The following is a 13,471-nucleotide window of genomic DNA, read 5'->3' on the forward strand; positions in this document are numbered from 1 at the left end:
ATCATACTTAACTAGCAAATTTCCCTAGTAGATGCCCAGTGTGTAATTAAGTTCTGGAAGCCTGCTTTAGAGCAGGTGTCCATGCCCAGTTCTTGGAGAGCGCTTGCAGAGTACCTTGTTTCTTACCAGGGTCCCTCCTTGTGTGACAACAACCAGCTCTAACACTTTCCCTCCGGTGGTTTAAAACCTCAGGTGGGGCCGGGAGGTGGCTCAGTGGTGAGAGTGCTGGATGCACAGGCATGAGGGTCTGCAGCCCCCAGCACCTGTGTCAAAAGCCAGGCCTGGCCGCACGGGCCACAAAGCCCAGTCTTGTGTGGGGGGCGAGGCAGACTTGCTGGAGCTCCTGCTGCGTCAGTCTGACCCGCAGTGGCAGCTCTGCGCGTAGAGAGACTCCAGCTCCAGGAAACGGCAGGAAGAGCACCGGAGGAAGACCCGCAGGTTCTTCCCCGGCCCCCGCGCGTATGTGTGCACGCAGCGCACGCACGCTGCTCTCACTCCAAACATGAGTCAGCATGCTCGCTGGGTGTCTTGTCGGAATATTTGCGTTTCTGTGACAGCAGTGAGGTCATCAGAGACGGCCAGGCTACTCCCATGGGAGTTTCACTGTCTTCTTTCAGCTGAAGTTGATTGTAGCTTGCGGTTTCTTCTAAGTATCCGTAGCCCAGCATGCTTGTAAGGAACACTTAGAAAATTGGCTGGGTGTTGTGGCGCATGCCTTTAATCCCAGCACCTGGGAGGTAAGGTAGGTGGATCACCATGAGTGTGAGGCCACCCTGAGACTACATAGAGAATTCCAGGTCAGCCTGGGCTACGGTAAGACCCTACCTCGAAAAAAGAAAAAGAAAGCAACAAAATAATTTACATTTTTTTTTTCGAGATAGGGTCTCTCTCTAGCTCAGGCTGATCTGAAATTCACTCTGTATTCTCAGGCTGGCCTTGAACTCATGGCCAGCCTCCTACCTTTGCCACCCAAGTGCTGGTATTAAAGACAGGCGCCATCACGCCCGGATAATTTACTATTTTTCTTTATTAAGTAGAAACTTTGTATGGACACATCATGGGGTTCCATCATTCCCCCCCTCCCTGCCCCACCCCACTGAGGGTCCTCTTTGGGGGGATTGCTGCTGTTCACCACGGGGCTGTGGGTTCTGAGCTGTGAGAGCAGCAGTTGGTTATTGGTGGGGGAGGCAGTATTTCTTCTGCTCTGTGGCTCCTACAGTCATCTGTCCCCTCTTCCGCAGAATTTCCTGAGCCGTGGTGGTTGAAGTCTCCTTTAGTGTTGCGCTCTCTCAGCATCTCTTGGATTTCTGCTTCGGTGCGTTTTGAGCATCCTCAGTGTCTGTCAGCATCACCCTGGTGTAGCTTGTCAGGCTGGCCAGGGAAGCAGTGCTCTTGCTCATCTTGCCAGTTCTTTGGGAAAGAATGTACTTAAAAAAAAAACCACTTTGTTTTAAAGTATTTTATATATATATTTTTTATTTATTTGACAGAGAAAGAGGGAAGGAGAGAGAGAGAGAAAGAATGGGTGTGCCAGGGCCTCCAGCCACTGCAAACGAACTCCAGATGCATGTGCCCCTTGTGCATCTGGCTAACATGGGTCCTGGGAATCAAACCAGGGTCCTTTGGCTTTGCAGGAAATAAATGCCGTAACTGCTAAGCCATCCCTCCAGCCCGCGCTTTGTTTTATTTTTATTTTGTTTGTTTGAGAAAGAGAATGGGTGTGCCAGCGCCTTAACCACTAAGCCATCCCTCCAGCCCACAAATGCTGTTTTTGAATGTTCAGAATGAGAATGAAGGTTACAGCTCTTATATTTGCTCTCAGCTACTCTTTTTTTGTTTTTAAGGAAAACTTCATTTTGCAAAACTTAAGATGTACAGAAAAGTTGCAAAACAATAGAGTTCTCTGTGGAGATCCTTTCCCTTACATTTTCCTAATGTTAATTGTGTTAGACAAGCATGCTACATTTGTCAAACCCAAAAATTTATGTCAGTACAATCCTGTTAGCTAAACTGAGGTAACTTTGTTTGGGTTTCATCCATCTCTGCTGGTATCTCTTCATATTTTGAGAAGAATTAAGACTTTAGAACCTATTAGGCTGTACTGAGGGTTGCTGGGTATAATTACAGATAAGTACATCACATTGAATGCCTGCTTGTCATTGTTAGGGGAAATAAACGGGATGGGTTACATGTTACATATGTCTATGTGGAATGCAGTACAGTTTTGAGTATCTGTCTTGACATCAGGGGCTGGGGAGATAGTTAAGTTAGAGTGCTTGCTGCACAGCCACGAGGACCTGAGATCGATCCTCAGCATCCACGTCGAAAGCTGGCATGGCCGGGCATGGTGGCACATGCCTTTAATCCCAGCACTCAGGAGGCAGAGATAGGAGGATTTCTGTGAGTTTGAGGCCACCCTGAGACTCCATAGTTAATTCCAGGTCAGCCTGGGCCAGAGTGAGACCCTACCTTGGAAAAAAAAAAAAAAAAGCTGGCATGGCTGCACCCACTTACAACCTCGTCGCTCAGGGTGGAGACAGGAGAAGCAGCGGGGCACCCTGGTCACTTGCCAGTATAAATGAAAAATGACGCCAACACCAGTCAGTGAAGGAAGTCAGGTAAATAAGGTAGAGTAGGCGTAGAGGAGGAACCCTGGTGTCTTCTGACATTCGCCTGTGTGCCCTCGGAGCACGCACGCCTGCACACACATGTGAACACACACAGCACACACCCCCAAACAAAATCCAGAAATGAAACAAAACATTTCAAGTTGTTCTCAAAAGTTACTCTGTATTTGGCATTAAGATGTATCATGACGATTGAATTGTTTTTCTCATTAATAGTGCAGATTGATATTGGATTATTTTGGTAAGCATGATAGCATAGCAATTGGTAAGTGCTTTGTTTAGCCAGAAAACCCACAGTAAAGACCTGGTCCAGGAACTCAGGACAAGCATAGCTAGTCACCTTATTCTGGGGAGAATGCCTGGGTACCACTTTCTACCTGGCACTAGCTGATTCTTTGTGATCCTGGTGACACTTTTATTTATTTATTTGAGAGGGAGAGAGAAAGAGGCAGAGAAAGAGCAAGAGAATGGGCGTGTCAGGGCCTCCAGCTACTGCAAACGAACTTCAGATGCATGCGCCACCTTGTGTATCTGGCTTTGCATGGGTCCTGGGAAATCAAACCGGGATCCTTTGATTTTGCCAGCGAGTGCCTTAACAGCTAAGCCCTCTCTCCAGCCCCTGTGCTGTGTTAAGTAATGTGTAAGTCACAGTTCATTCAGCCAGTGGTGGCGCACACCTTTAATCCCAGCACTCGGGGGGCAGAGGTAGGAGGATCGTGAGTTCTAGGCCAGCCTCAGTGTATGCAATGAATTCCAGATGACTCTGGGCTACCCCGAAAAACCAAAAAAAAAAAAAAAAAAAAAAAAAGAAGAAAAAGAAGAAAGGAAAAAAGACAGACAGAAAAGAAATATAAACAAAAGAAAAATAACAGTATCCATTGGAAATAAGACTTCCAGATCACTGTAATAATAGCTATTAGAATTTTGATCTCTTTCTATGCCCCAGTAAACATTGAACTGGAATATTATAAGATTCTCTTTTCTCATACGATCTGTCCATATAAAGCATATTCATAACAATAAAAAAGAAAAATGTTTTTCTATTTTTATAAGCTAGAAGCATAATTTTCCAAAATAAGAAAAAACATTGTAAGCACTTAAGTCAGGAAGTCATGCTGACTGTAACATGGACCTCAGTGCCTGCTTCTGTTCCAGTTTAAGTACCTTGCCACAAAGAGTGGGTAAAGATTTGGTGGGCCAACTGACTCAGCCCCTTTTCTGTTAGACAGATGGGGTTGGTAAGTGACGCCATGCAAGGCAGATATATCATCACAATAGAGACATTCTGGGAACAGATGGAGACATTTTCTAATAGACTTTGACTATTCAAGATTGTTATAATGTCAGACTTCAGCCAAATAGAATGTGGCAAAGGTAATGTGTTAGCATCTACAGAATCTTGATGTTTTTTTTCTGCCTGTGTAAGCTGAAAAGTCATTTTACATAGAATGAATGGAAGACAGTTTAAGCAAGGGGAGAAAGTGGAAGACAGTGTGATAATGAATGTGTAACACAGCAGAGAACTCACTTCCAGTGTTCATTTTCACTGCTGGGGAAAATTGTTTTCAAACTGGAAAGAGCAGGGAAGGAATTATTATGGTGTAAGTGAAGCTTACAATAGTGAGGTGGTAGTTACAGACCAGCTAGACACGCTAAATGAATTAGAGTCTTTAGATTACATAAGCTGCATCACATACTGACAAATTAGCAAATCTGATAGTCATGCGTTATCACTGAGTGAGTGTCTTCTGGCAGATAGGAAAGATATTAAAGATTAGAGATCATCAGTGACTAGTAATTAATTTGGAAAAAATACAGGCTATCAAACCTGACATGGGTCATCATTTTCCAGCAAACATCACAGATAAATTATTAATCAGGTATTAGTGAGCACTTAAAGTCATATCAAGTCAGTCTCATCTTGTTTCTGGATTTTTTAATTTTAAAAAAGACAACATATTGGGCTGGAGAGATGGCTTAGCAGTTAAGGTGCATACCTCTTCAGCCCAAGGTTCAATTTTCCACTTCCATGTGAGCCAGACACACAAAGGTGAGGCAAGTGCATGGTCTCACATGCCCTCTAGGTGGTACAAGCATCTGGAATTTTAACTGCAGTGGCTGAGGCCCTGGTGTACCAATTCTGCCCCCCTTCCTCTTGCTTTCTCTAAAAATAATAATAATTTTTTTTTAAAGAGAACAAAAGAACAAATACTGAAAAGAATGCAAGGTTGATGTCAGCACAGGAGCCATATATTCTGCCAGAACTACAGTGTGTGTGTGTGCGTGTGTGTGTGTACATATATATGACAGAGAAAAAAGAACAAATTCATGTCATTTGTAGGAAAATAGATCAAATTGGAGGTCATGTGAAAGAAGTAAGTGGGGAGCAGGGTGAGTGTTCCATGTCTTGGTTGAGGTGACATCCAGGTGGGAGAGGACCTCAGAGCAGATGGGCGTTGTGATGAATACCAAACAGTAAGACCGAAGCATGCTGAGTGCCCCAAAAGATGTCGTAAGACCCTTCTTTCATACAGTTCATTTGTGCTAACAAAATGAGGAAAAAAGCAAGAGCAAACAGCTCGCATTTGTCCTTTAAATCTGTATTCAAGGTCCTTTACTAGGCAGTGTCGTGATTCCTCATTTACTCAGCAGACCTCAGAGCAGTCAGCTTGTTCTTGTAGGATGTGCAAAGTCCCGCCTGCGAGTGTCCAAGTGCTCAGAACAAGTGTGTCACATGCATGATTCACTGTGGCAATTGTGCTACTCTTTTCAGAGCAGTGACCTCAAATATTTTGGTCTTAATTCTTTTTTTTTTTTACACTCTTAAAAATTACAAAAACAGGGCTAGAGAGATGGCTTAACTGTTATGGTGCTTGACTTCAAAATCACCAACTTGAGTTTGATTCCTTAGTACCCACACAAAGCCAGGTGCACAAAGTGGTGCATGTGCCTGGAGTTGGTTTGCAGTGGCTAGGAAGATATCCTGGCACACCCATTCTTATCTATATATTCTCTGTCTCTCCTTCTCACTCCCTCTCTCCCTCTCCCCCTCCTTTCTCCATCTGTCTATCTCTGTTTGCAAATAAATAAATAAAATATTTTTTAAAATTATAGAAGCAAGCCAGGCGTGGGGCACACACCTTTAATCCCAGCACTCAGGTGGCAGAGGTAGGAGGATCTCTGTGAGTTAGAGGCCACCTTGAGACTACATAGTGAATTCCAGGTCAGCCTGAGCTAGAGTGAGATCCTACCTTGAACCCTCCCCTCCAAAATGATAAAATGATGATGATGATGATGATGCTAATAATAATAATAATATAATAGGAAGCTCAACAGAGAAAAATTTAAGACCCAGGAATCCATTAAGGGCTTGCTTACACACACGGCAGTGGCTGTCATCACACTCTGTGGCCTCTGGAACTCCATCTTACGACAGGGAAACTGTGCAAAAGGCAAATCCTTCCTCAGTGTAATTATGGAAAAGGTTTTGCCCCGCTGTCCCCTGAAAGCCTCAGAACACCCCAAGCCACATTTTGACCACCAGCTTTCTGGAGGGCAGATTCAGCTCACCTGAGGAGGCCAAGCAAGGGGACCCTGGCTTCCAGACGCTGAGGTGGAGCCCAGCCGTATTCCAAGAACACTTGCTGATGGCCTTGCCGGAGTGGAAGTGACCTGCACAGGCGTCATTTGTGTCCTGAGTAGTGATGACCCCTGAGTTTCTCTGGAGGCTGCGCTCCTGATCCCTGTCCTTCAGGTGCCGGCCGGCCGGCTTAGCGACTTGGGGAGTATATCTGTGCGTGGTGTGCAAGGGTTGTCCACTTAAGATACTTAAAAATGTTAGTTCTAGCTGGGGGTGGTGGCGCACGCCTTTAATCCCAGCACTCAGGAGGCAGAGAGGTAGGAGGAGCACCATGAGTTCAAGGCCACTCTGAGACTACAGAGTGAATTCCAGGTCAGCCTGAGCTAGAGTGAGATCCTGCCTCGGGAAAAAATAAAAAGTTAGCTCTCTGCCGCAAGGGTGTAGGTCACACTTGATGCCAGGGTGTGCCACAGTGTCTACTCCAGCTTAAGCATGTTAAAATGATAGACCTGCAGAATCGATAAGATGCTTGTCAGAAATAAAGGATTGTGAGTCAAAACCATAATGCTATTTTTTTTTTCCTTCTTAAAGGATGGTATTTTAGTAAATAAGACCAGGTTCTATGCCTGCTTTTCCAGACATGATGCTGGGGAGCAATCTGGTTTGTTAACACAAGAGAGTTTTAGTTAATTACAAACTGAAAATGAGCAACTTACTATATTAGTCTCTAAGAAACTAACAAAAGCCTTCAACCAAGCTAACAGAAATAAGGTCCTTAAGTAAAGAAGCTAATAGGTTCTCTGGGAAACTGAAATACCTTAGCATAGCAACCACCAGGTATTAAGTGTCTCCCTGGTTTTCCATGAGGCCGCCCAGCCGCCAGCCCCAGAGAGCCTTTCTGAGAGTTTTTACAAACCAGGTCGCTGGGCAGTGGCACGTAATTATGTGGGTCATTTCCGTTGGTTGATACAACAGGAGTTGTCTGAACTAACAACAGAAATCTGTGTATCAGCTGTGATGCTCAGTTCCGTCGGCATACAGTCCATTTGTGAACTGCCTTCTTAAGTGGCTTCAGATTTCTTCTGGGGGCCTACACTGAGTTTCAGCTTTTCCTTCTGGAACCATGGAACCTGCTGCTCCATGCTTCCAAGTCAGCTGACCTTCAGTCCTGGATAGCTCGTGTGCCCTTGCTATATGGGACATGGTGCGCTGCGCGCAACCCTGGCGGGTCAACTGCTTAGGTGGGGCTAATCCAGTTGCCACAGCTGACCCCCTGGGAATGCTGGCAGCTCTGCTTTTGAATGCCCTGCTCATGCAGTGCTCAGAACAGTAATTGGTTCTAATGTCACATTTAAAAAATACTTATTTTCAATTATGAGAGAGAATGAGAATGGACACATTAGGGCCTCTAGCCACACTGAAAAGAAGTCCATTCGCACGCTCCACCATGTGCAGCTGGCCTATGTGGGTTCTGGAGAATCAAACCTGGGTCCTTAGGCTTTGCAGGCAAGCACCTTAACCCCTAAGCCATCTCTCCAGCCCTCTAATGTCGCATTTTAAGAGACACTGACAGACTGGAGATTGTCCTGATGAAGCTAAGAAAACAAGAATCATTGCACATGGTGACTTCAACCTGTTTATCCCAGCTTCATTTCTGGCCGTTGCCTTTTCAGGTGCCTTTGTTCAGGTTACACGGAATTCTCTAGTCTCTCAGATGTGGCATCGTTTTTCAGGTGTCCCATTCTTGTGCACAAGTCCTTTCTCTGCCTTGCCTCTCCCTGGTCCATTCCTACTTGAACTTCCAGACCCAATTTGAACATTGTCTCCTCCAAAACCTTCCCTAGGGATTCACTTCTCCCACAGTACTTTATATCACCCCACATTATGCTTTAATCAAGTTATAACCTAGTCCAAAGTTCAGCAAACTTTTTTTCTGTATAAGAGTCTTGAGATGTGTAGAATTATGATTATTAATGTATATTAATTGTACAAATTAATGAGCTTCACCGTGGAATTTTCATACCTAGTGTGCATCATGCTTTGATCACATCCACTCTTCATTATGCCCCTCTCTTGCCCTTCTCCTGGCCGCTTCCCCTTCCCCTTCCCCTTCCCCTTCCGTAGTAGTCACCATTCTTCTCTTAGATCTGTTGGTCTTCCTTCCCTCCCCTCCCAAAACCTGCACACATTCCTTTCTACCAAGAACTGTGTAGCACATATGTTAGGCTCGGTGGGTGGCGTGATCTGTCAGAACTAAACTTTCCTGTCTTGAGGCAAGAGTACTAGACAGACCATAAACAGATGACTGTGACTGTTTCCTATAAAACTTTGTGGGCCCTAAAACTAGAATTTTCTATCATTGTTACATGTCAAAAAGTATTCTTCTCTATGTTTTTTTCATCCATTTCAAAACATCAGAACCACCCAGTGTTCCAGTACTGTGCAAAGCCAATCAGCAGACCAGATTGAGTGGAAATACATCCCTTACTTGTGATCTGCTTGATTTGTTTATTCTTTTTATTTTTATTTATTTATTTTTGAGCAGAGAGAGAGAAGAGAGACAGAGAGAATGGGTGAGCCAGGACCTCAAGCCACTGCAAGTGAACTCTGGATGCATTTGCCATTTTGTGCATCTGGCTTTATGTGGGTACTGGGGAATCAAACCTAGGTGGTTAGGCTTTACAGGCAAGAGCCTTAACCACTGAGCCATCTTTCCAGCCCTGATTTGTTTATTCTTTCAGTCATTCTTGGCATTTATTCACTCATGGAACAAGTATTCAGTTTGCTGGATATTCTTGTAGGTGCCATGAAGTCAGTGGTGGGAGAGACAGAAGGCAGAAGCCTTCTTTTACATTAGAGTTTACTGAGTCCAGAGACTCCCAGCTCTGCCTTTGACAGTGGTACATAGAGAAAAAGCGATGAATGAACAGAGGAATAAACTATACAAATCTTTGTTAATTATTTCCCTTGTATGTAAGTATGACATATTGAGATATAAATGTAAGAGATACTACCTCAACAAGAGCAATCAAATTACAGAAATTTGGGCTGGAGAGATGGCTTAGCGGTTAAGCGCTTGCCTGTGAAGCCTAAGGACCCCGGTTCGAGGCTCGGTTCCCCAGGTCCCACGTTAGCCAGATGCACAAGGGGGCGCACGCGTCTGGAGTTCATTTGCAGTGGCTGGAGGCCCTGGCATGCCCATTCTCTCTCTCTCTGTCTCTCTCTCTCTGCCTGTCTCTCTCAAATAAATAAATAAAAACAAACAAAAAAAATTTTTTAAAAAAATAAAAAAAAAATTACAGAAATTTGGGGAAGGTCAGTATTGAACATGAAGATATTTATATATTGCTCATTGGTAAGAGTGCTTTTACAGCAATGTATTTGAGATGTTATTACCATTTTCAGTGCTGAACCTGGGTAAGTGGATGAACTGTGGAGGAAAGGAAGGTTTTAGTTAAAGGGAAATCTTATTTGGATATGCAAATGGTGGGTATATTTTAAAATATTAAAATCCTGGGTTGGATTGTTACATAATTTATTGATAGAGATGAATTAGCTTTTAAAAAGAGAACAGGGCTGGGCTGGAGAGATGGCTTAGTGGTTGAGCGCTTGCCTGTGAAGCCTAAGGACCCCTGTTTGAGGCTCGATTCCCCAGGACCCATGTAAGCCAGATGCACAATGTGATGCATGCATCTAGAGTTCGTTTGCAGTGGCTAGAGGCCCTGGTGCACCTATTCTCTCTCTCTGCCTCTTTTTCTCTGTCTGTCACTATCAAATAAATAAATAAAAATAAACAAAAAGATTTAAAACAAAGAACAGGGTTAGAGAAATGGCTTAGCAGTTGAGGTGCTTGCCTGCAAAGCTTAACCACCCAGGTTTGCTTCCCTGGAACCCACATAAAGCCAGATGTAGTGGTGCATGCATCTGGAGTTTGTTTGTAGTGCCTGAAGGCCCTGACGCACCCATACTCTCTCACTCTCTCTGTCTCTCTTTTATCTCTCTCTGCTTGCAAATAAATAAATAAGTAAATATTTTTACAAAAGATAACACGTTGGGCTGGGGATATGGCTTAGCATTTAGGCACTTGCTTGCAAAGCCAAAGGACACGTAGGTTTGATTCCCCAGGACCCATATAAGCACAAGGTGGCACATGTATCTGGAATTTATTTGCAGTGGCTGGAGGCCCTGGCATGCACATTATCTCTCTGTCAGTCTCTCTCACACACTCACTCTCTCAAATAAAAATAATTTTTTTAAAAAGGTAACACATTGCATGTATGTAGCTTTCCAAGATTATTATCTCAAGCCAGATGTCGTGGCAGATGCCTTAATCCCAGTACTTGGGAGGCAAAGGTAGGAGGATTGCCTTGAGTTTGAGGTCAGCCTGAGACTACAGAGTTCCAGGTCCATGCAGGATAAACTGAGACCCTACCTTGAAAAATATAAAGTGCAAAAAAAAAAAAAAATCAACAAACCATCTTAATCATAAAGATTTTGACACATGCCTGCTTTTTCTTTATAGGAGAGATAAACTTTGGATCTGCATGGAGTTCTGTGGAGGAGGTTCTTTACAGGATATATATCATGGTAAGACTAAAGTTATTTTTATAGGAATTAAGTAAAACCCAAGGTATGACTCTTTGCTGTTTTTAAACATTAATATTGTTTCTAAAAAGTCATGTCTTAACCATTATTTTCTTTGGATTCATAAGTGTATTTAAGAAAGCCGCATCTAGGCTGGATAGATGGCTTAGCAATTAAGTGCTTGCCTGTGAAGCCTAAGGACGTGGTTCGAGGCTCGATTCCCCAGGACCCACGTTAGCCAGATGCACAAGGGGGCGCACATGTCTGGAGTTCCTTTGCAGTGGCTGGAGGCCCTGGCGTGCCCATTCTCTCTCTGCCTTTCTCTCTCCTTTTTTTTTTACCCCCCTCTGTATCTCTCAAATAAATAAATAAAAATTGAAGAAAAAAAAAAGCCGCATCTCACCCTGTGTCTTGGATTCCTAAGTGTACTTAAGAGATATTTGGATGAAAGGTGCTCTTCTTAAGTTGGGAAGTTGCATGTGGTTGAATTATTTGCTAATTTTGAAGAAGATACGGAGTTCCAAACTTCAGACTCAGTCTTTGTATAAAACTCTTGAGGGGCTGGAGTGATGGCTCAGTGATTTAAAGGCACTTGCTGTAAAGCCAGATGGCTTTATGTGGCTACTAGGGAATCAAACTTGGCTTGTTAGGTTTTGCAGCCAAGTGCCTTAACTGCTGCGCCATCTCTCCAGCCCCAAATAGTGCCTTAATAATTTGAGAAGTCGACTGAGAAAGTATGCCACGTTAGCGCCTGGTGTCTTTCTGACCGCTCCACTTTATTGTGTTTTTGCTTGAGCCCCGACCTTGCTGACCCAGCTCCCCTAGCCAGCCTGCTTGCCTGAGGGATCCCTCTGCCCCCAGCCCACCCAGCCAGCGTTTGTGTGGACAGCGCTGTTCCAGCGGCACCATCTCCCCAGTCCTGAGATTTTTGTTTTTAATGGTGGCATTGTCATTTCAAAGACGCAGTGCAATGAGACTTGGCCATTAACTTCCATGCAGAACAGCGCTCTTGAAAAGCTTGCCATTTCTGTTCTCGATACAGCCAAGCAGCTCGCCCCCTTTTGTTCATAACTGGACTACTTCTTCTCTACTATGATTTCCCTCATTTGTAGACTTTAGGATAGCCGCCTAGTGTGTTTTCCACATTCTGGACTGAACCTCAAAAATAAAACTTTGTGTTGGCCTTAGCCATTTTTCTGTGCCAGGCACTGTTCCAAACATGGTGAGCTCATTTAAAACTCGGCCTGATGCTTACTGAGATTTGTAAAACACTGTCAGTTTTTGAAAAGCAGGCACTGCTTAATCTCACTAATTTTCTTCCCTTACAGTGACTGGGCCTCTCTCAGAACTGCAGATTGCATATGTTAGCAGAGAAACACTACAGGTAAATCTAATGCCAAATAAAAATGAATATTCTTTATTAAATTAAATGTAATACATTACCTTTTAAAGGATGAAACGGCCTACCTAATTTGATAAAGCAAAAACTCAAGCGTTTTTTTAATTTTGTTTTCTGTTTTTACAATACTGGGGATGAAACCCAGGGTCTCATGCATGCTAGGCAAGTGCTCTACCACTGAGTAGCATCCACAGCCCTTAATACATTTTCAAATGTGTTATAAACTCAAATTATGTTTACAAATGAGTACTGCAAAGCCTAAATGTTGTAAGATAACCTAAAATTCAAGCAGTTTAAATTTATATAGTCTTCTTGCTAACACAAATGGCTTGAAAATTAAGCAAGTATCTAGCAACTGAAATTATATTTGAAGATGGGACACACACTCTTGAAAAGTTATTCAGGGGCTGGCAAGATGACTCAGCAGTTAAAAGTGCTTGCTTGCAGCCTAGAGCGATTGCTTAGTAGTTGAGGTGCTTACCTGCAAAGCCTAAAGATCCAGGTTCAATTCCCCACTACCCGTGTAAGCCAGATTCACATGATGGCACATGTACCTGGAGTTCATTTGTCATGGCTGGGGCCCTGGCGTGCCCACTCGCTGTCTTTCTTCACTTCTGAAAGTTTGGCCAGCTGTGGTGGCGCACGCCTTTAACCCAGGCATTCAGGAGGATTGCTTGAGTTCAAGGTTAGCCTAAGACTATACTGAATTCTAGGTTAGCCTGGGCTAGGGCAAGACTCTACCTCAAAAAAGAAAAAGTTATTCAGACTATTGGCATATTTTACTAAAATTTAATCCTGGAAGAATTCGTGGTTCCATTCAAGCCTTATTTATCTTTCTCATTTTCTTGATTCTGTTGTCTTCTCGGATGTTTCATTAAATAGGCTAATGCTTTTTACTGTATTTTCTATAAGGAATAAAGTACTTACTTAATCAATCTTGTTTATTTTTTCTGTTCTTTTTTAAACTTCAGGGATTGTATTATCTTCACAGCAAAGGGAAAATGCACAGAGATATAAAGGTATACATTATATTTTTTAGTCTAGTAATCTGATTTTCACTTTGAAATATTGCAATCTAATTGTTGAGCAAATTTTCTTTGATTATTCTACTTGATACCTGTGTTATCTGAATTATCTTGCAGTAATAAGTATGAGTGAACTATGAAGAGCTTAATTAATTTTTTTAGAATAAATTTATTGAGACAATTTACCTGTCATAAAATTTACCCTTTTAAGATCTATAAGTGGATGGATTAGTAGAGGGGAGATTGTGTGGTTTTA

The 13,471-nt window shown here is 43.2% G+C and overlaps 1 protein-coding gene across 4 annotated transcripts in view; it reads left to right on the plus strand.

The window, feature by feature from the left end:
* The window catches only part of Map4k3 (mitogen-activated protein kinase kinase kinase kinase 3), a 164,566-nt gene that overhangs the window by 70,072 nt on the left and 81,023 nt on the right, over positions 1 to 13,471 (plus strand). For 3 of the 4 annotated variants that reach the window (XM_004660110.2, XM_004660111.2, XM_045137376.1), the window contains 3 exons: positions 10,730 to 10,794; positions 12,120 to 12,175; positions 13,162 to 13,209. In XM_004660110.2, coding sequence (XP_004660167.1) covers positions 10,730 to 10,794; positions 12,120 to 12,175; positions 13,162 to 13,209 — 169 coding nt within the window. Of the gene's footprint in view, positions 1 to 10,729; positions 10,795 to 12,119; positions 12,176 to 13,161; positions 13,210 to 13,471 lie in introns of those variants that run through there. The other variant, XM_045137377.1, reaches the window with a different exon arrangement.

The sequence above is a fragment of the Jaculus jaculus genome, chromosome 18 (genome assembly GCF_020740685.1).
Source record: "Jaculus jaculus isolate mJacJac1 chromosome 18, mJacJac1.mat.Y.cur, whole genome shotgun sequence".
NCBI classification, from domain to species: domain Eukaryota; kingdom Metazoa; phylum Chordata; class Mammalia; order Rodentia; family Dipodidae; genus Jaculus; species Jaculus jaculus.